Raw genomic sequence first — 21,786 nt, 5'->3', positions numbered from 1 at the left:
CGAACCCGTGTCCCCTGCATCGGCAGGCGGACTCTCAACCGCTGCGTCACCAGGGAAGCCCTGTTTGTAGGTTTTTTGATGATGGCCATTCTGACTGGTGTGAGGTGCTCTCTCATTGTAGTTTTGATTTGCATTTCTCTAATAATTAGCCATGTTGAGCATCTTTTCTTGTGCCTCTTGGCCATCTCTATGTGTTCTTTAGAGAAATGTCTATTCAGGTCTTCTGCCCATTTTTTGATTGGGTTGTTTGTTCTTTTTGATATTAAATGGCATGAGCTGTTTGTAAATTTTGGAGACTAATCCCTTCTAGGTTACATTGTTTGCAAATATTTTCTCCCATTCTGTGGATTGTCTTTTCATTTTGTTTATGGTTTCCTTAGCTGTGCAAAAACCTTTGAGTTTAATTAGGTTCCATTTGTTTATTTTGTTTTTATTTCCATTACCCTAGGAGACGGATTGAAAAAGATATTGCTGCGATTTTTGTCAAAGAGCGTTCTGCCTATGTTTTCCTCTAAGAGTTTTATAGTATCCGGTCTTAAATTTAGGTCTTTAATCCATTTTGAGTTTACTTTTGTGTATGGTGTTAAAGAATGTTCTAATTTCATTTATTTTTAAGTGTAGCTGTCCAGTGTTCCCAGCACCATTTATTGAAGAGACTGTCTTTTCTTCATTGTATAGTCTTGCCTCCCTTGTTGTAGATTAATTGACCGTAGGTGTGTGGGGGATTATTTCTGGGCTTTCTATCCTGTTCCACTGATCTGTATTTCTGTTTTTGTGCCAGTACCATACCATTTTGATGACTGTAGCTTTGTAGTATAGTCTGAAGTCCGGGTGCCTGATTCCTCCAACTCTGTTTTTCTTTCTGAAGATTGCTTTGACTATTCAGGATCATTTGTGTCTCCATACAGATTTTAAGATTTTTTTGTTCTAGTCCTGTGAAAAATGCCATTGGTAATTTGATAGGGATTGCATTGAATCTGTAGATTGCCTTGGGTGGTATAGTCATTTTGACAATATTGATTCTTCCAAAGACGAATACTACATAATGATCAAGGGATCAATTCAAGAAGAAGATACAACAATTATAAATATATATGCACCCAACATAGGAGCACCTCACTATATAAGGCAAATATTAACAGTCATAAAAGGAGAAATCAACAGTAACACAATAATAGTGGGGTACTTTAACACCCTACTTTCATCAATGGACAGATCACCCAGACAGAAAATAAATAAGTAAACACAGGCCTTAAATTACACATTAGACCAGATGGACTTAATTGATATTTATAGAGCATTGCATCCAAAAGCAGCAGGATGCACATTTTTCTCCAGTGCACATGGAACATTCTCCAGGATTGATCGCGTGTTGGGCCACAAAGCGAGCCTCAGGAAACTTAAAATTGAAATCATATCAACCATCTTTTCTGACCACAGCACTTTGAGATTAGAAATCAACTACAAGAAAAAAGCTGTAAAAACCACAAACACATGGAGGCTAAACAGTATGCTACTAAACAACCAATGGATCACTGAAGAAATCAAAAAATACCTAGAGACAAATGAAAACATAAGCACGATGATCCAAAAACCGACGGGTTGCAGCAAAAGCAGTACTAACAGGGAAGTTTATAGCAATACTGTACAATCTTATCTCAGGAAACAAGAAAAATCACACATAAACAAACTAACCTTACACCTAAAGCAACTAGAGAGAGAAGAAGAAACAAAACCCAAAGCTAGTAGAAGGAAAGGTATCATAAAGATCAGAGCAGAAATAAATGAAACAGAAACGAAGAAAACAATAGAAAAGATTAATGAACTAAAAGCTGGTTCTTTGAAAAGATAAACAAAATTGATAAACCTTTAGCCAGACTCATCAAGAAAAAAAAGGAGAGGGCTCAAAGCAATAAGAAATGAAAAAGGAGAAGTTACAATGGACACCACAGAAGTACAAAGGATCGTTAGAGACTACTACAAGCAACTATATGCCAATAAAATGGACAACCTGGAAGAAATGGACAGATTCTTAGAAAGGTACAACCTTCCAAGACTGAACCAGGAAGAAATAGAAAATATGAACTGACCAATCACAAGTACTGACATCGAAACTGTGATTAAAATACTCCCAACAAGGGAATTCCCTGGTGGTCCAATGGTTAAGACTGCGGTTTCACTGCCGAGGGCCCGGATTCAGTCCCTGGTCGGGGAACTAAGATCCCGCAAGCTGTGTAGCAGCACAGCCAAAGAAAAACAAAAACCAAAACCTCTCAACAAACAGAAGTCCAGGACCAAATGGCTTCACAGGCGAATTCTATCAACATTTAGAGAAGAGTTAACACCTCTCCTTCTGAAACTATTCCAAGAAATTGCAGAGGAAGGAATACTCCCAAACACATCTGTGAGGCCACCATCACCCTGATACCAAAAACAAAGATACCACAAAAAAGAAAATTATAGGCCAATATCACTGATGAACATAGACGCAGAAATCCTCAACAAAATACTAGCAGTCTGAATCCAACAATACTTTAAAAGGATCATACACCATGATCAAGTGAAATTTATCCCAGGGATGCAAAGATTCTTCAGTATTCGCAAATCAATCAGTGTTACACCACATCAACAGACTGAGGAATAAAAACCATATGATCATTTCTACCAAACATTTAAGGAAGAAATTATACCAGTTCTCTCCAATCCCTTTCAGAAGATAGAAGGAGAGGGAGTACTTTCTAACTCATTCTATGAAGCCAGCATTTCCCTCATGCCAAAACCAGACAAAGACGTTACAAGAAAAGAAAAACTGTAGACCAACATCTCTCCTGAACATAGATGCAAAATTTTTCAACAAAGTATTAGCAAATCAAATAAAAAAGATATAAACAGACCCAGGTAAACAAGACTGCTCCTACATCAGAAAATTAATCCACAGCATCAACTGACTAAAAAAGAAAAATCACATGATCATATCAGTAGATAGAGAAAACATTTGACAGAATCCAAAACCCATTCATGATAAAAGTTGCTCAGCGAACTAGGAGTAGAGGGGAACTCCCTCAACCTGATAAAGAATACCTGCAAAAAAACCTACAGCTCATATCATACTTAAATGGCGAGAAACTTGAAGCTTTCCTGTTAAGATCAGGTACAGGGTAGTGATGTCCCCTCTCACCACTTCTTTTTAACATCATACTGAAAGTCCTTGCTAATGCAAAAAGTCAAGAAAAGGATATAAAAGGTATACAGCTTGGGAAGGAAGACATAAAACTGTCATTGTTCACAGATGACATGATTGTCTGTATAGAAAATCCAAAACAACAGACAGAAGAACTCCGGAAACTAGTAAGTGATTATAGCAAGGTTGCAGGATACACGACTAATATACAGAAGTCAATTGCTTTCCTATATACTAACAATGAGCAATAAGAGTTTGAAAATAAAAACACAATACCACTTACATTAGCACCCAAAAAACAACAAAAAAAACTTAGGTATAAATCTAACAAAATATGTGCAAGATCTATATGAGGAAAACTAAAAAATTCTGAAGAAAATCAAAGATGAACCAAGTAAATGGAGAGATATTCCATGTTTGTGGGTAGGGAGGCTCAATACTGTCAAGATGTCAGTTCTTCCCAACTTGATCTATAGATTCAATGCAATCCCAGTCAAAATCTCAGCAAGTTACTTTATGGATATTGACAAACTGATTAAAGCATTTACATGGAGAGGCAAAAGACCCGGAATAGCTATATAATATTAAAGAACAAAGTTGGAAGCCCAGAAATAGACACACATAAATATAGCCAACGGATCTTTGACAAAGGAGCAAAGGCAATACAATGGAACAAAGATAGTCACTTCAACAAATGGTGCTGGAACAACTGGACAGCCATATCCAAAATAATGAATTTACATACAGATGTCACACCCTTCACAAAAATTAACTCAAGGTGGATCATAGGCCTAAAAGTAAAATGTAAAACTGTAAAACTCCTAGAAGATAACATAGAAGAAGACCTAGATGACCTTGGTTATAGTGATGCTTTTTTAGATACAACACCAAAGATGTAATCCATGAAAGAAATAATTGATACACTGGACTTCATTAAAATTAAAAACTTCTGCTCTGTGAAAGACAATATCAAAAGAATTAGAAGACAAGCCACAGACTGGGAAAAATATATGCAAAAGATATGTCTGATAAGGGACTGGTGTCCAAAATATATAAAGAACTCTTAAAAATGCAACAATTAGAAAATGAACAATCTGATTAAAAAAGGGGCCAAAGACCTTAACAGCCACCTCCGAAGAAGATATACAGATGGCAAATAAGCATATGAAAAGATGCCCAACATCATGTGTCATCAGGGAAATGCAGATTAAAACAACAGTAAGATACTACTCTACACCTATTTAAATGGCCAAAATCTGGAACACTGACAACACCAAATACTGACAAGGATGTGGAGCAATGGGGTTGGAGGGTGCAAACAGTGCTAGGGGGAATGCAAAATGGCATAGCCACTTTGGAAGACAGATTGGCAGTTTCTTACAATACTAAACATACTCTTATCATACGATCTAGCAATTGCTCTCCTTGGTATTTACCCAAAGGAGTTGAAAACATATCTATACAAACACCTGCATAAGGATGTTTATAGCAGCTTTATTCATAAGTGTCAAAACTTAGAAGCAACCAAGATGTCCTCCAGTAGGTGAATGGATAAATTTTGGTACATCCAGACAGTGGAATATTATTCAGTACTAAAAAGAAATGAGCTATCAAGCCACAAAAAAGACATGGAGGAACCTTAAATCCGTATTACTAAGTGAAAGAAGCCAATATGAAAAGGCTACATACTTGTATGATTCCAACTATATGGTAGTCTAGAAAAGGCAAAAAACTATGGAGACAATAAGAAGATAAATGGTTGCCAGTGGTAGGGGGTGGGGAGAGATGAACAGGTAGAGTACAGAGGATTTTTAGGGCAGTGAAAATACTCTATAGGATATTATAATGGATACACATCACTGTATATTTGTCCAAACCCATAGAAAGTACAATAACAAGAGTGAACCCTAAGGTAGAGTATGGATTTGGGGTGATTATGATGTGTCAGTGTAGGTTCATCCTTGGTTAAAAAATGTATTGTTCTGGTGAGTGATGTTAATGATGGCAGAGCCTGTGCCTGTGTGGGGGCAGGGGGTATAATGGAAATCTTTCTACCTCCCTCTTAATTTTGTTGTAAACCTAAAACTACTCTGAAAAAAGTCTTAAAAATACATTTAGTTTGGAGGACGTAGATATACATCTCAGAAATATAAATACCAGACAACTTCTGGTCAAGATTTTACCTTAGGACTTCCCTGGTGGCACAGTGGTTAAGAATCCGCCTGCCAATGCAGGGGACACGGGTTCGAGCCCTGGTCCGGGAAGATCCCACATGCCGCGGAGCAACTAAGCCCGTGCACCACAGCTACTGAGCCTGCACCCTAGAGCCTGCAAGCCACAACTGCTGAGCCCATGCACTGCAACTACTGAAGTCTGCGCACTCTAGGGCCTGCATGCCACAACTGAGTTTGGAAACCCACTTTCTGTCAAAACCTACGTTTTTAGCTTCCATACCTAGTAAGGATTTCTTCATTGCTCTAGAACCAAACCAGGGGCATCGTGAATGCTCATGCATCCCCTTTCACTAGTGATAATGGCTACTCGCTATGGAGCACTTAACTGTATGCCAGGCACCATGCAGAGAGCTGCATATCTGTTACTCATTTCATCTTCACAGTCACTAATTTCCAGGTGAGATTTAGCAAAGTGAAGAAACTTGCCTAAAGTTACAGTTTTTCAGGGGAGAGGGGTCAGAGTTCAAACCCCTATGTGTCCCACCTCAGGAATACTGGTGAAGGGAAGTTTGGATGATTCTGGATAATTCACTGTGTTGCATGGGTTGTCATTCTCAGTGTAATCCCCTTCAGACAGCACTGAGGTCCATTAAGCGAACCCAGTAAAATCTAGGCTGGGGCTTGCGGTCAGGTCAGGTGGGCGGGCAAGCAGCTGTGGAGCCTTCTGAATAAGGCTCACTGCTGTCTGAGTGTGCAGGGTGTGAGATAAACATGACTGATAAATGTAAATACGCCTGAAATAGACTTGTCCCGGAGAGAGGCAGGATGCTAATTTATTAATTTATAAGTTAGGAGTATTCCTTTTGATATCTAGATCACCCATGCCTGCTGGATTCAGTTTTTCTCTGGGAGGGAGCTGGATCAATAGCACTGAGTTCTCAACCTCTGGCTTCCCTCTGCTGGGCTGCCTGTACACCCTCCTCATTCTGACGGGAAGATCCAAGTAGTCAGTCTTCTCTTTTTGGAGGGGGTGGGGAAGAAGTAGATTCTGGCCTTGCCTCCATGATGTTATAGCTAGATTTCTGCAGTTGGATTTGAGGATTCTTAAATTTCACTGACACAGTGAAAGAGAGGCTCATGGGTTGGGTTAATCCTTCAGTTGGCTATCCTCAATTTTTCTGGGTTGATTCTGTTTTCACCTTCAGAGGCAGTCTCCTTGCAGGGTTTCTAGAAAACCTTTATTTGTCCCCTGTATCAACTACATTAACATAATATTTAAGAAGTGGGTCCTATTTTGTACAGTATTTCAAGGTACTGTGATGTTAATGGTTCTTATTAGAGATTACCTAAGTGCTCTGAAGGAAACAGCTCTTTGGAAAAATATAGTTTTAAAAATGCCTCTGTGTGTGTAAAATTATAGTTTCATAGCAAAAACTTCTTGGAAAACCTTTTCTGTAGATATTTAGAATTTATTGGGCATTTGCTCACTGTCAGGAATTGTGATAAGCTCTTTATTTTATTTATTTATTTATTTGTTTGCGTTACGCGGGCCTCTCACTGTTGTGGCCTCTCCCGTCGCGGAGCACAGGCTCCGGACGCGCAGGCTCAGCGGCCATGGCTCACGGGCCCATGCGCTCCACGGCATGTGGGATCTTCCCGGACCGGGGCACAAACCCGTGTCCCCTGCATTGGCAGGTGGACTCTCAACCACTGCACCACCTGGGAAGACCCGTGATAAGCTCTTTAAATAGTTCATTTAATCCAGACACCATTTTTTGCCCAGCACTATGGGTTTGGGAAAAAAGGACCTGAACAGTTTCACCCTAGCATGTGACTTGATTTTGGCATCCAATTGAGGTAACATATAAAAGCCTTCTTGTAAATATGTGCTGTTTAAATTGACTGAAGGGCATATTAAGACCAGGTAAGGGGAGAAAAAAGAGACTGGGACACTGAGGATGGATAATGGAGTATTTTGCTTGCTCTGGGAGAAGGACCAGGGGAAGCGGCTAGGAAGGAGCTTTGCCTCAGGGTAGATCTTGGTGCCATCTTGTGGGTGGATCTGGAAAGGACCAAGCAGATCCACACCAGCTTCTAGTAGGATGCCCTGCAGAACCCCAAATTTCCACACAACACTGACGTAAAACTTCAAGTCAGATATCAGAATTCTGGTCTTGGAATCGGTGGATTTGGTTGTGTTCTGTCCATTAGCAAGTCCTGATCACTCCACCTGCAAAACACCCCCCAGATTCATCTACTCATCTCTGTGGCAACTGCTAGGCCAGGCTACCATCGTCTCTCACTTGGACTACTACAGAAGCTTCCTTACTGTCTCTTTGCCTCTACTCTCACTCTCTCACTGACTGTTTTCCACAGGTAGCCAAAGGGATCATTCATTCATTTATTTTATTATTATTATTGGCTGCACTGCACAGTATGCAGGATTTTAGTTCCCCGACCAGGGGTCAAACCCGGGCCCCCTGCATTGGGAGCGTGGAGTCTTAACCACTGCACTGCCAGGGAAGTCCCCAAAGGGATCTTAAAAAAATAAAAATCAGATCATATCATTCCCTTGTATAAAACTTTCTAGTGGCTCTTCATGAAATTTAGAACGAAACCCAGTTTTCTTGTTCTGGCCTAGAAAGCTCCACACCTTACAGCTCCTGCCTAGCCATGAGCTCATCTCAGCACTCTTCCCTCTCCTTTCCTCAAATGTCCACCCTGTTCCCACCTTCGGTCCTGTGCTCTGCCTGGTGCTCCCTCCTCCACTCCTGGCGTGGCTGACTCCTCGTCATTCAGATCTCGCCTTCCACAGTTCCCCCTCAGAGAGGCCTTCCTTGACTCTGATTCAAAACAGCAACCCAGTTACTCTCCGTCAAACCCCTCCCTGCTGTGTAGCAATATTATCTGTCTTGTTCTCTGTTGAATGCCCAGTGCCTAGGAAACCATCTGATACATAGTGAGTGTTCAACAAAGATTTGTCAAATGGATGGATGCTGCTTTCCAGGTTCTTGGTCTTATTTCAGCTAGATACAGGTTAGGGTCAGGTAACTTTAGGCCTTTCCCAGTGAAGCATGAAAAGACCACAGGGGGCTTCCCTCGTGGTGCAGTGGTTGAGAGTCCGCCTGCCGATGCAGGGGACACGGGTTCGTGCCCCGGTCCGGGAAGATCCCACATGCCACGGAGCGGCTGGGCCTGTGAGCCATGGCCGCTGAGCCTGCGCGTCCGGAGCCTGTGCTCCACAACGGGAGAGGCCACAACAGTGAGAGGCCCGCGTACTGCAAAAAAAAAAAAGAATCCACCTGCCAATGCAGGGGACACAGGTTCACGCCCTGGTTCGGGAAGATGCCACGGAGCGACTTAAGTCCGTGTCCCACAACTACTGAGCCTACACTCTGGAGCCCGTGAGCCACAACTACTGAAGCACACGCCTAGAGCCTGTGCTCCGCAACAAGAGAAGCCATTGCAGTAAGACGCCCACGCACCGCAAGGAAGAGTAGCCCCCGCTCGCTGCAACTAGAGAAAGCCTGCGCGCAGCAACGAAGACCCAACGCAGCCAAAAATAAATAAATAAATTTATTATTTTAAAAAAAAAGAGACCACAGGAATTAAGTTTCTGTGAATTGGGCCCAGTTCCCACCATTGCCACTTACCAGCGCTTTAATAATACGGCTCTGAGCTTCAGTTTGGTCATCAGTAAAATGGAGTTAATGAGCTTCCCTTACTCATAGGGTAAGGACTAAATTGGATTTAAATGTGATTGGAAGCAAAGTCTTTAGCACATACTAGACACCTTCTTTCTATATTAAATCTGCACCATGTTGTCATAATTTACGTTTTCCCCTTCTCCTACTCAGGACAGGGTAGGCATTTGGTCTTTGCACTCTCAGTACCTACCTCTGTGCTTGGCTTACAACATAGTAAGTAGGTGGTCCACAAATGTCTGGGTTAATTTTGACACTCCCCACCTAAGAACTGGTGTCTCCTGACTCTTGTCCAGGCTGTGCCCCTTTGATCAATTTACCACTCTGCCCAGAGAGAGACAAGATGGCCACTGGCTGTACAGGGAAAGCCTGGAGGGACAATATGGCTCAAGACAAAATCTGATTTATGTCTTTGCTATAGCTCCTAGGTTTGTAAACAATTAATATAAATTGATCCCAGCATAACTTTCTGTTTCTAATAAAGGGATGTAGGAAAAAGATCCCATGATTCATTTGTGGTTCCTAGTGCTTAGGCTTTTCCTAAGATTGCTTCCTTCCTTTCTGTTCCTTTACAATATAAAATATATATGAAAATACTCTGAAAACTGGAAGTGCTGTATTATATACATGTGTATATGTATAAGCTGGTATGAGTATGATTTTTAGATAAATGGTTCAAAAAGATTAGCTCATTGTAAAGCAATTATACTCCAATAAAGATGTTAAAAAATAAATATATTACATTTTCAAAAGACTTAGTAAAATAAAAATTTAAATACAGAGATAAAAAAAGATTAGCTGTTGAGCAAACATTCATTAAGAAGTATTTTTTGAATGTCTGCCATATGCTAGGCACTGTTTTGGGTATTGGAAATATAGCAATAAATAAAGCAGATAATCCCTGTCTTTGTAGAACTTGTATTCTCATGGGAGAGACACTCCTTTAAAAAGAAGATAATAAAATATGTAGTGGGGCAAATGGTAACTAAAGCTGCAGGAAAAAAAAAAGCAGTCAAGGGGTAAGGGGAGGGTCAGGGGAGTAGAATATTTAGACAGGTTGGAATTATATATCTCTTTCCTCTCCTACCCTCACTGGTGATCAAGATTGGTAACATAGTAACTTTGCCCTGCAGTTAGGTCAGTTAGGCAAACAAAAGAAAACTGATAGGTGGTTCATCAAGGTGTCTAATAATGATGTATTTCAGATTTCCATCAGCCATGTTAACAAAAAATTACTTTAAAATAATAAATACAAACAGACATCATTATCTGATATCCCAATTTAACAGTCTTTTTTTAACAATAAATCTTAATAAATATATAAATATTAAAAAACCCAAAAGACTAAATTCAACAACTTGTATAATTACTGATATCAGTTCATGAATATATTATTGTTCCTGTATTACCTAAAAATATCAGTTGCTTTTGAAGCTGAAAGCTGTTATTAAAACTGATTTGAAAATGACTGTTCCCTTCTAAATATTAATGTGAAAACTAAATAATAAGAGGGCTATGGCCTGAAGCATTAGGTCAGTTTGATTCTGATTTTCATACACAAAGAAAGGATGAATGCACGAATTCTAGTAGTTCCGATCCCCTTATCCAGAGCAGTTGGGAAGTTGTTTACTCTTTGAGGGCCCACTGCTGACGTCTGCTCACTGAGTAATGTCATCAGATTTCCTGGTGGTGGTTATTTTGTGGGGGTGAGGGGCAGTGGTAAGTAATTGTCCGGCTCTGCTGGGACACTGCTTGACAGAGGTCCTGAGAGCCGGATATACCCTGTAGACAGGATGTAAGGTTAAAATGCAATCTAGTTAAGTAAATAAAGAAAGTATTCAATGGTAAAATAGAATTGCTGAAACATTAATGTTTTAAAATGATACTGCTAAAATTATACTGAAGTAGAATCCATGCTCTTTAAAAGAATTAATCTATAGCTTCTTTTATTTCTTAGAATTAATGGGGCGGTGAGTTATTTTTACAAGTTGAGATCATAAAGTTACTCTGTCCTTTGTTTGTAAAAGTTATTTCACCCACTTTGGGTGTAGACCATGTACTCAGAATTGTTTTCCCGGGAAGAATGAGACTTTTGGGCTTCCCTGGTGGCGCAGTGGTTGAGAGTCCACCTGCCAATGCAGGGGACACGGGTTCGTGCCCCAGTCCGGGATGATCCCACATGCCGCGGAGCGTCTGGGCTCGTGAGCCATGGCCACTGAGCCTGCGCGTCCGGAGCCTGTGCTCCACAACGGGAGAGGCCACAACAGTGAGAGGCCCGCGTACCATCAAAAAAAGAATGAGACTTTTGCCCTTAGCTGTCCATTCTTTTTATTTATTATTTATTTATTATTTATTAATTTATTTAACATCGTCATCGGAGTATAATTGCTTTATGTTGTTGTGTTAGTTGCTGCTGTATAACAAGGTGAATCAGCTATACGTATACACATATCCCCATATCCCCTCCCTCTTGCGTCTCCCTCCCACTCTCCCTATCCCACCCGTCTAGGTGGTCACAAAGCATGAGCTGATCTCCCTGTGCTATGCAGCTGCTTCCCACTAGCTATCTGTTTTACATTTGGTAGGGTATATATGTCAGTGCCACTCTCTCACTTCATCCCAGCTTACCCTTCCCCCTCCCTGTTTCCTCAAGTCCATTCTCTACATCTATGACTTTATTCCTGTCCTGCCCCTAGGTTCTTCAGAACCACTTTTTTTTTTTAGATTGCATATATATGTGTTAGCATATAGCTGTCCATTCTTTTATCTCGTCCCTCAGCTTGTGACCGACACTATATAGTATGTGTTTTTTAAAATCAAGCTAGTCGTTAACATTTTAAAGTTTTATTAATTATTATAGCCTTTAGCTTATTTTTCTCCTCCTGGTTTCCTTAAGTTTGTACTGTTGACTTTCTCAAATTTAGTGATTTGAAAGCTTAGTATATTAATTCTTGTTTCATGACAGAAAGATCTAAGACTGTGAATGTTGCCTCTGAGTAAAATTTACTAGTATCCTGTAGGTTTTATTACATGACATTCTCATTTTTATTATTTTCCAAGCAATCTGTAGGCATAGTTTGCATTTCCCTCTCTGGTCCGGCAGTTATATGAGTTTAAAAATTTCCAAGGAGGGGGTATTTCTTCTGTTTTTAATTTTGGTTTGATTGCCTTATGGTTGGAAATAAAGGCTGTACGAGGAATATGTTTTAAAGTTTTCTTTGTGACCTAGTATGTTTTTACAATATTTATAAATATTTTCTTTCTGTCCGTTCAGACTTTATCTTTTGTCTCCTTGATCCTTCATAGAAAATTTCATGAGTATCCTCTGTGAGAGGCTGCAGCCGCCGTTTCACACAGAGGACCCAAGTGCTGTCCAACAAGCGCTTCATCCTAGGCAGTGGCACAGCCCTCCTGTTGATGGGTTTTCTGGTTTCTTTTGTGCAATTCCACCGTGCCCCAACGCTGTAGAAAATCAGCAAAATGACTTCCCTTCTTTTTCCTGTCATTTTGTTCCTTCTCTTTCTTTTTCCTGAGTAGTTTCACTGTCTTCTCCAAGCAGTAGGCCTGTATCATTTCTTGTTCTTTCATTCATTCATTTCTTTAAACTTTGTTCATAAAAACCAACAAAAAAGTCATTGCGAGTATGATTACGTAGAGCACATCTCTCTCTTTTAAGACTCTCTTGGACCTCCTGGATCATATTCCGTCAGAAATTCTGGCTTTGGCATCCAGCTGTGCCTCTTGATGAGGCCAGTGACTGCCCAGCTCTGGAGGATAGATGGTGCTGTGGGATGTCTGTGCTCACCCTTCCACCCTACTGCAAAGCCCTCCTCCTCAGTCTCAGGCCTAGAGTAGTAGCGACCCTCATTCTACACCTTCTGAGAGATGAAGTTACTACAAAGCAAACCAGAAACTGAGCCAGTGTCCCATAATTAGTAGACATCAGCTTCTAGCAGTTAAAAATATACATGGACTTCCTCCATCACTAAGCAGGTTTTGTTGCATGTGTTTACTGTAGGAGAGATCCCTGCTTGAGGGGAGAGATGGGAGGTGGCAGGCAGTTAGGAAGTATCTTGTGGGAAGGTTTATAGATCTAGTTCTGCTGCTGCTGTGTTTTAGGTATGAAATCACACCCGTCACCCAGAGGCCTGGAGTAGGGTAGGGATCCCCTCAACACATATATACAGTGTTTCTGGAAAAATTGCAAAATGTGTCTCTTCCTCCGGGTAGCAACCCAAGGCCAGGGTTCATGGCTTGGGGCTGGATTTTAGCTCTCCATTCTCCCTCCCTTGTGCTCCTTTGTGCAGTGCACAGACTTCCCAAACCTTCCAGTGGCCCTGGGTTTGCAGCACAGTTTATAAAGCTAAACAGACTGGTCAGTAGAATCCCAGATGCCACTTGCTGCTGTGTGGCCTTAAACAAAGTACTTGGAACCTCAGCTTTCCAATGTAAACTCTCAGCATGTTGCAAAGGTTCAGCAAGATAACGTATGTTCAGCCCTTAGCACAGTGCCCAGTATATGCTGAGCCCTCCATTGGCGCTATGATTCTATTACTTGTTGGGGTTTGGTTATGATACTGTATTTATCTTTGTGTGTTGGTGTTAAGTTCTCAAATAGATAAGCTTTTTTTTTTTTTTTTGGCCGCACCACGAGGCTTGTGGGATTTTAGTTCCCCAAACAGGGATCAAACCCGGGCCCCCCAGCAGTGAGAGTACAGAGTCCTAACCACTGGACCACCAGGGAATTTCCCAATAAGCATTTATTGATAAGCACCGTGCTTGTCTGTAAAATGAAAGTGTTAACCGTTTCTCAACAAGGAGTCTTTGAGGTCCCATGGTTCTGATAGCTGGATTTCTTTTTTTGTGTGTGCCACTTTAGATGTAAGATTTCATTGTCCATCAGGGGAAAGATGGGAGTAGATGTGGAAGAAACCAATGTTCGTTCGGTGTCTAATCTTTGGGGGCTCTTTATATTGTAATCTCACGTGATCTCTGTAACACATAAGGAATTGAGGCCGAAGGTTGGGTAATTCACTTAGAGTCACACACAGCTAGGAAAAGAAAGGCCGGGATCAGACTCATTTTATGTGTCCTTCTCTGCTCTCCACCTTTCCTGGGGTTTATAAGGAGATAACTGAGATCCCTGTGTCTAATAAGTATTTACGTAATTTTTCTCTAGAGTAGAAATTTCATTTTCATCTGTGGCACTGATGAGAGAAAAATTTAAGCAAGCTTATCTTTTTTTTTTTTTTCTTTTCATTTTTAAGCAGATCTTTTTCTTGCAGGTAGCAGTAGCTGATATACAATTTGGCCCCATGAGATTTCATCCAGATCAGCTCCAGGTAATAATATACCATGCTGTAATTTTCACCTTGATTTTCTTTAAAGACGGGGAGGGAGAGGGTCTAAAGTTATACATTGAAAATAATCTTCGGTTTTAGATAAAATATTGGATCAATATTGAATTCCCTGAACTTGATAGCAGTACTACAGTTATATCAGGGAATGTACTTTTCTTAGAAATACACATTGAGGCATTTAGAGATGAAATGTCTGCAACCTACTTTAAAAGGCTCAGCAATAAAATAATGTGTATAATTGTGTGTGTGTGTACGTGTGTAGTATGTATGTGGAGAGAGAGAGAAAGCAAAGGTGGCAAAATGTTAACAATTGATGAAACTAGAAGAAGGGTGTTCTAGCATTTATTGTCATTCATGACTTTTTGTAGGTTTGAAATTTTCCAATATAGAGAGTAAAAGCATGGTCTACTCTGTTACTGAATCAGCTTTAGCAGAGACAAAATATCCATAAATTTTCTAATCCAAAATATTAAAATAACCAATTGAAATTTAGCTCCAGCGTTACTTGATGCTTCCTGTACACAAACGCATGCTCACTGTGACATTTTTTAAAATGTGAAAAGGACTGGCAGAAATGTGCTCTTGGGACTTCCCTGGTGGTCCAGTGGTTAAGACTCCACGCTCCCAATGCAGGGGGCCTGGGTTTGATCCCTGGTCAGGGAACTAAGATCCCACATGCTGCGCAGCGCAGAAGAAATGTGCTCTCTTAACTCTTTGCACTTGTGGTATTTGTGCACCTGGGTAAGCTTAGAGGGACTGAGTCTTGGGGAATGGGGTTTCTGTCAGCTTTGCAGTCTCTTTCCCTTAGGCTGTCCCACCTTGACTGTACCACGTACCACAGTTGCCCCGTTAGTCAGTGTGAGTGTGAAGGGATGGAGCAGTGCGCTCCTGCCCCAGGTTTGGCGTGGCGGCTTGGCCGCGCAGGGGAAAGGGCAGCAGACGCAGGCCTCACCCATCCAGGCCAGGCGCCAGGACAGCCAGCTGTCTCTTGCACCTGGCGCTATTCTTGTATCACCACACGGGCAGTTTTTGAATTGTAACGTTTTGGTCTACTTTAAGTCTCCTCTCTTATGATCAAAGTAATTTTTTTTTTAACTTGGAGGAATTACATAAAGTCTTGAGTCAGAATACTTAAATGTATCATTTAAAGTATTAAGTATTCTGGGAGTTTGACTGAAATATTGGTGTTTGCCATCTAAGGACTTACCTAGTTAACTTACTGTTAACTAAAATAAATATTTGTGTTTTTTAATTGATTCAGTTTTAAGATAAAGTACTTAATCAAGTCTTTGTTGAGTTCTTCCAGTGGGCTTATTAGCAAAAGAAATAAGCATATGATCCATGCACTGACTTCCAGACTAAGAACAGATAGAATAGCACTCATTTCAGGGAGCTGAGTGATAACGTCCCAGAGTTACATGTAGGAAAAGGATTTACTCAACAGATCGTTATGCTCACATCTGTGTACTTGCCTTGAAAACACTTGGGAGTTTTCTGTGGCTTGTTAAGAAATGACAATTCTAACGACACCTTTCTTTTTTTTTTTTTTTTAAAAGTGTTCATGCTTTTTTGATTCAGGTACTTTTAGTGTTTCCCAAAGAAGATAAGCAGTGTAATGGATTCTGTAGGGCATGTGAAAAAGCAGGGTTTAAGTGTACAGTTATCAAGGAGGCTCAGACGGCCCTTGCCTGTTTCCTGGACAAACATCATGACATCATCATCATTGACCACAGAAATCCCCAACAGCTGGACGGGGAGGTGCTGTGCAGGTAAGCCTGAGACTCAGGCCTCATTTGTGACAGTAAACGCAGCCCCAAATACATTAGGTTAAATCCAGTGTCTTTTAAGTTGCCTTCCATGCAAGTAAAATAAGCAAGACGTTAGAATATTATTTCCAGGGGGGATCTCTATCTCTTTGGTTTTGTTTTGCTTTGCTTAAAACAGTAAGAAAATCTGAATGTGAACCGTTAAGGGTTAAGATGAAATCCTGTACGTAATTAACCACAACTGTCACCTGCATAGTACTGCAACAAGAGTTATTATAGTTTTCTAGATGTTTTTAAAGTTATAAAAATTTTGAAAATTGTCTTCTAATGTTAGATGTATGTGCCTTGTTTCTCATACTTGCAGAATATCAATATCATGAGAGAATTTGGGCAGCAGACATAAATCTAAGAAAAGTACTTTCTAAAGAAAGTCATTTGCTGCTGATGGAAGCAAGGCGAAAGTGAAATATCCATTTTATTTGAAAGAAAACTTTTATGTTGGGGAAGACAAATCATAATTTCAATATAATGTAAAATTTTATAATGTATTAATTTTAAGGACATTTAAATGTTGACTTTTAGGAGATAGAAACGGTTGAAAACCAAATATAACAGGGGTTAAAAACTGAGCTGACAGGAAAAGGACATCCTATCAGAAGGTTGTTTACAGGTACATGGTGATTTCCATGTACTTGAGAGTTCACCTTTCGGGTAGTCAGATGAGGTGGCTTTTACCCAGGTGCGATCCACCTCCAGTAAAGCTTCCCTCGGGCCTTGCTCTGTGTTGCCTGCCATGCTGCCTGTGTTCCTTTCCTGTTTCTGTCTGGTTGATGGCAGTTAGCCATTGTCACTGTAGCCCAGACTTGTTTGACGTGTTATCTGACAGCACACCCATGAGGGATGTGGAGATGTGGAGAGAGCTCTGACCCTGGGTCCTATGCTCGGCTCTTCCCTTGCCCAGCTGCCTTTGGGTAACTCTCTGTCTTCTCTGAGGATGTGTTTTCTCAGCTGTAAATTTGGAACACTTGGTTTCCAAGATCCTTTCTCTCTCTGGCATTTGATGGATAGCACTCAGAGGAAGGGAAGAAAATATCTTAGTTACGTGGTGCTTTTAGTCTTGGTAGACTGCTGCTAGGCCGGAGAAATATCTAAGGAGAGCCAAAGAGCCCAAACAGAAAAGGTGAAGGGGGGTGAGGTGCTGAGGACAACTTGGCTTCCTTCACAGTCTTGTCCAGGTCCAAACCTGGCCACAGGTATGTGCTGGACAATGACATTCATACTCATAAAGATGGCTCTGCTAGACCATCCTGTGTTATAAAAGAAAAACTAAGTTGTGGTAGTTATGGTCTACTTTTTTTTATTGTGGTAAGGTACACATAACATACAATTATGCTCCACTTTTTGAAGGAGGAGAAAGTACTGTTGTTACACATTTTGGGAATATTCTAAACAAATAGAGTAACTCATTCAGCAAATTTATAAATTTACAACTTACACAGTTTTAAAACAAAGAAAGTGACCTGGGTTGCTTAATGTGCGGTTTTAGAGAAGCTTAGACTGTCATGAGTGCATGTCTTCTACCAAGTCCCCACCACCCTCCATCCAGCCTCTGATGGGGGTTAGGGTTTCCCAAGGGAGAGTTCTGAGTTTCATAAGTTCTCCTCCATGTTGAGTCCAGCTCTGTCCATATTTGGCCCCAGATTTCCAACATTTGAGGACAGGAGTGGTCTTTTCTGGTTGGAGCACATCCTCACTGCTGTCAGCGGCTTCTCACAGAGTGTGGTTTCATATTCCAGCCCCATCAAGGAGGCCTCTTCTGAGTACCTTCTTCCAATCAAGATCTCTCGTAGGCGTGGCTCCCGAACCGAAAAGCTCACGGGTTTGGGTAGATGAGCGTAGAGTAAGCAGAGCCGTCACCCCCCTGTGTTAGCCAGAGAGCAGACCTCTACAAAGGCACCCCTGGTCACGCTCCTTTCCTAACAGCTGTGTCACAGCCCTGGCCAAGAATCTGAAGTCTTTCTTGCTAGCTGTGTTCTACCACGTCACTTTTGTCTTGTTGGCTGAGGATTTGGAGGACAAGGGGTGGGGGGAGTCCTTGTGCCATTTGTAGTGAGTTTTCTAGAGGCAAGAGTGGGCCCTGATTTACTTTCCTAGTCAGTTTCATCTCAGTTCTGGCCCTTACCTGGTTTATCTCCCTTAAGATCATCCCTTTTAAGGGTGCCTGCCCACTGTGGACTGTTCCTTCAAGGAATCTTTCCAGGCCGTCCCTCCTGAACCTGCTCGCCCTCTCTCTCCACTTACACTGCTCGCTAAGAGACCTTAGCCCTGGCAGAGCCCCGTCTGTCCCTTATTCTTCCTTTTGGGATACCTGATCAACACCCGCTGTGAAGGTTTTTCATCATTTGCCGATGTGTCTAAACGATTAGCATTCAGCTGTATCTCTCTACTGGGGACATGTGGGAACTCCTTACACTCCTTATCAGATGCCTTCCTAGAGGTTAGATATTCTGTGTCTGCGATATTTTCAAACTCACCAGTTGAGGGAACCCTACTTGGCAGGTCTTCTTGGTTCAGGACACTGTGCTTGTTACCAGAGCTACACAGGTGAATAAGACATGGTTCTTGCCTCTGAGGAACAAATGCTTTTGTTGGCGGGGGCAAGCGAGCGATTTCAGCACAGCTCATAGATGCCCACAGAGGAGGTATGCTGCGGGTGCCTGTGTCTAGGAGGGCTTCACAAGGGGGTGTTTGAGTTGAGTCCCAAAGGATAAGCGGGAGTTCTGAAAGGAAGGACGGTGGAGAAAACATTCTGGGTGGAGGAAGCAGCATGTGTAGGACCAGGCAGGGTGTCCAGGGCTCCTCTGCCTGGTGTCAGGTGGCTGCTGGATCCAGCAGGTACGGGCCCTGGCTCAGGGTGAGGCTGGAGCAGCAGACGAGCCTGATCTGGAGGGCCTTGTGTGCTGAGCCAAAGGCTTTGGAGTCTGCCCTGTAGGCAGTTGAGACCCTGGCGTAGTCTGCGTATTCTACACAGGGGAGTGTCCGGAGTGCACTGCCAGAGCACTGTGGCTGCCGCCTGGAGAGTGGAGAAGGAGATGGAAGGAGCGGAGGCCTGTCAGCCAGCTGTGAGGCTGAGGTCAGGGCCTCCTCCCAACTTCCTGTAGAGACAAACACTGACCACAGCAATGAACGAACCAAAGATGAGATGACAGATATGTCAGAAGTTGGGAGACAGAAAAGGACAGGGATTCTCACTGTATCTCTTGTGCTATGGGGACCAATAAAGAAGCCTGTTCCTGGAATGTCCTCTGCATACTTCAGCCTCTGAAGCTGAAATTCCAATGGCCCTGCAGGAAGGAAGTGGGAAGAGGCTTTGCTTTACTCCCACTGTGTCCTGCTGAGCCTGGGAAGCTGGAGTTGCACCGACCAGAGCCGAGCACCATCACTTCTGTGATTTACTTTCTACATCCACTAGGAAACCCAAGACAGGGAGCAGAGGGAGATGGACAAAGACGTGGTTTTTCCTACCATGTTGTAAGAAGGGGCAGAGGCATAAGGAGCCTGGGAACATTCCTTCACATATTGCAGTTTCAAAACAGCAAACTGCATCAGTTGTCAGGTTTAGCCAGAGAATGGCAGAGAGCAGGCCAGGAGTCCCCTCTGTGCAGCAGAGCCATGCATGCCTGCTGGCAGCACTCTCTGAGCACGAACTTGCACCTGTTGACCTGATCTGCAGGTCCAGACCTCAGAGGAGGATGGCTGCTAACCCCAAGGGCCCAGCAAAAGGGGGTGCAAGGGAGACTCCTCTGACCATCTCTGCTGCAGACAGTCTGCCTGGGTTGATGTTGCTCCCATTCAAGGATAAAGAAGGGGACCAAAAAGCTGCCAAATTATGGAGGGGGAAAGAACAGCCTGAAGACAAAGAAAATTGTTTTCTATAAGAAACTGAAGAACCTTTTAGAAGACATATGCTTAGTGTACTCAGAAGAAATGAAGAGCTAGTCCTCTGTGCAACAGGAGCAGGGCTCTGTAATGAAAGGGAAGATTTTTATAAAGGGAGATGGAGGAAGTAAAGCACTGTGTAGAAACCCAACATACGTTAACAGAATTAAGTCTGTGTTGACGTGAAAGGATGCTCAACATCACTAATCATTAGAGAAATGCAAGTCAAAATTACAATGAGGTATCACCTCACACCAGTCAGAATGGCCATCATCAAAAAATCTACAAACAATAAATGCTGGAGAGGGTGTGGAGAAAAGGGAACCCTCTTGCACTGTTGGTGGGAATGTAGATTGATACAACCACTATGGAGAACAGTATGGAGGTTCCTTAAAATACTACAAATAGAACTACCATACGACCCAGCCATCCCACTACTGGGCATATACCCTGAGAAAACCATAATTCAAAAAGAGTCATGTACTGCAATGTTCACTGCAGCTCTGTTTACAGTCGCCAGGACATGGAAGCAACCTAAGTGTCCATCGACAGATGAATGGATAAAGAAGATGTGGCACGTATATACAATGGAATATTACTCAGCCATAAAAAGAAACGAAATTGAATTATCTGTAGTGAGGTGGATGGACGTAGAGTCTGTCATACAGAGGGAAGTAAGTCAGAAAGAGAAAAACAAATACCATGTGCTAACACATATTTACGGAATCTAAAAAAAAAAAAAAGGTTCCAATGAACCTAGGGGCAGGACAGGAATAAAGACGCAGGTGTAGAGAATGGACTTGAGGACACGAGGAGGGGGAAGGGTAAGCTGGGACGAAGTGAGAGAGTGGCATGGACATCTATACACTACCAAGTGTAAAATAGATAGCTAGTGGGAAGCAGCCACATCGCACAGGGAGATCAGCTCGGTGGTTTGTGGCCACCTAGAAGGGTGGGATAGGGAGGGTGGGAGGGAGACGCAAGAGGGAGGAGATATGGGGATATATGTATATGTATAGCTGATTCACTTTTTTATAAAGCAGAAACACAACATTGTAAAGCAATTATACTCCAGTAAAGATGTTTAAAAAAAAAAAGTCTGTTGAATGCAGAAGCAGGATTGAACTCAGAGTGCTGAGTGCTTTCATAACAATCTCTGGATTTACCTTGGTCTGAACATCCTTTTTACTATCGTAAATTCCATTGTTTTCAATGTGAAACTCATTCCACGTGGCAGAGGGAACAGTGGCATAGTACAAGTAATGGAGTTGTGGTTTTGTAAAATTTAAGTCATTGAAGAGCTTTGCTATGTTCATACAGTAAGCCTTCAGCATGTGGCCTTTTTTCCAGTTTTGTATCAAGACCATCATCAGAATTACTTGTAGTTTCCTAGTGTATCTGGAGACTGGTAGTTGCCCCCCAATATCCATTTCTACTCTTTTCTTAATAGCAGAATATCTAGTGTTTAGGTGGGAATACGACCACCTAGAAAATATACTGCATTCCCTAGCTTTTCTTGCAGCTGGCCAATGGAAGTGTCATGTGCAACTTCTGAAAAGTGTCCTTGAAGGGAATATGCATGCCCTTCTTCCTGCTGTCTGGAATGTGGATGTTATGGCTAGAGCTCAGCATCTGTCTTGGACCATGAGGAAGAAACCACGT

The 21,786-nt window shown here is 42.0% G+C and overlaps 1 protein-coding gene across 2 annotated transcripts in view; it reads left to right on the top strand.

Annotated features, from left to right (window-relative positions):
- The window catches only part of PDE8A (phosphodiesterase 8A), a 145,601-nt gene that overhangs the window by 55,322 nt on the left and 68,493 nt on the right, over positions 1-21,786 (top strand). For both annotated transcript variants that reach the window (XM_030763986.2, XM_089906726.1), the window contains exons 2-3: positions 14,345-14,401; positions 15,998-16,188. In XM_030763986.2, coding sequence (XP_030619846.2) covers positions 14,345-14,401; positions 15,998-16,188 — 248 coding nt within the window. The remainder of the gene's footprint in view (positions 1-14,344; positions 14,402-15,997; positions 16,189-21,786) is intronic.

This window comes from Delphinapterus leucas, chromosome 2, assembly GCF_059928025.1.
Source record: "Delphinapterus leucas isolate spDelLeu-1000000601 "Yukka" chromosome 2, BTC_Dleu_Yukka2, whole genome shotgun sequence".
Lineage (NCBI taxonomy): Eukaryota > Metazoa > Chordata > Mammalia > Artiodactyla > Monodontidae > Delphinapterus > Delphinapterus leucas.
Note: the sequence above shows the minus strand (reverse complement) of the source record. Positions and strands in the feature narration are given on the sequence as shown.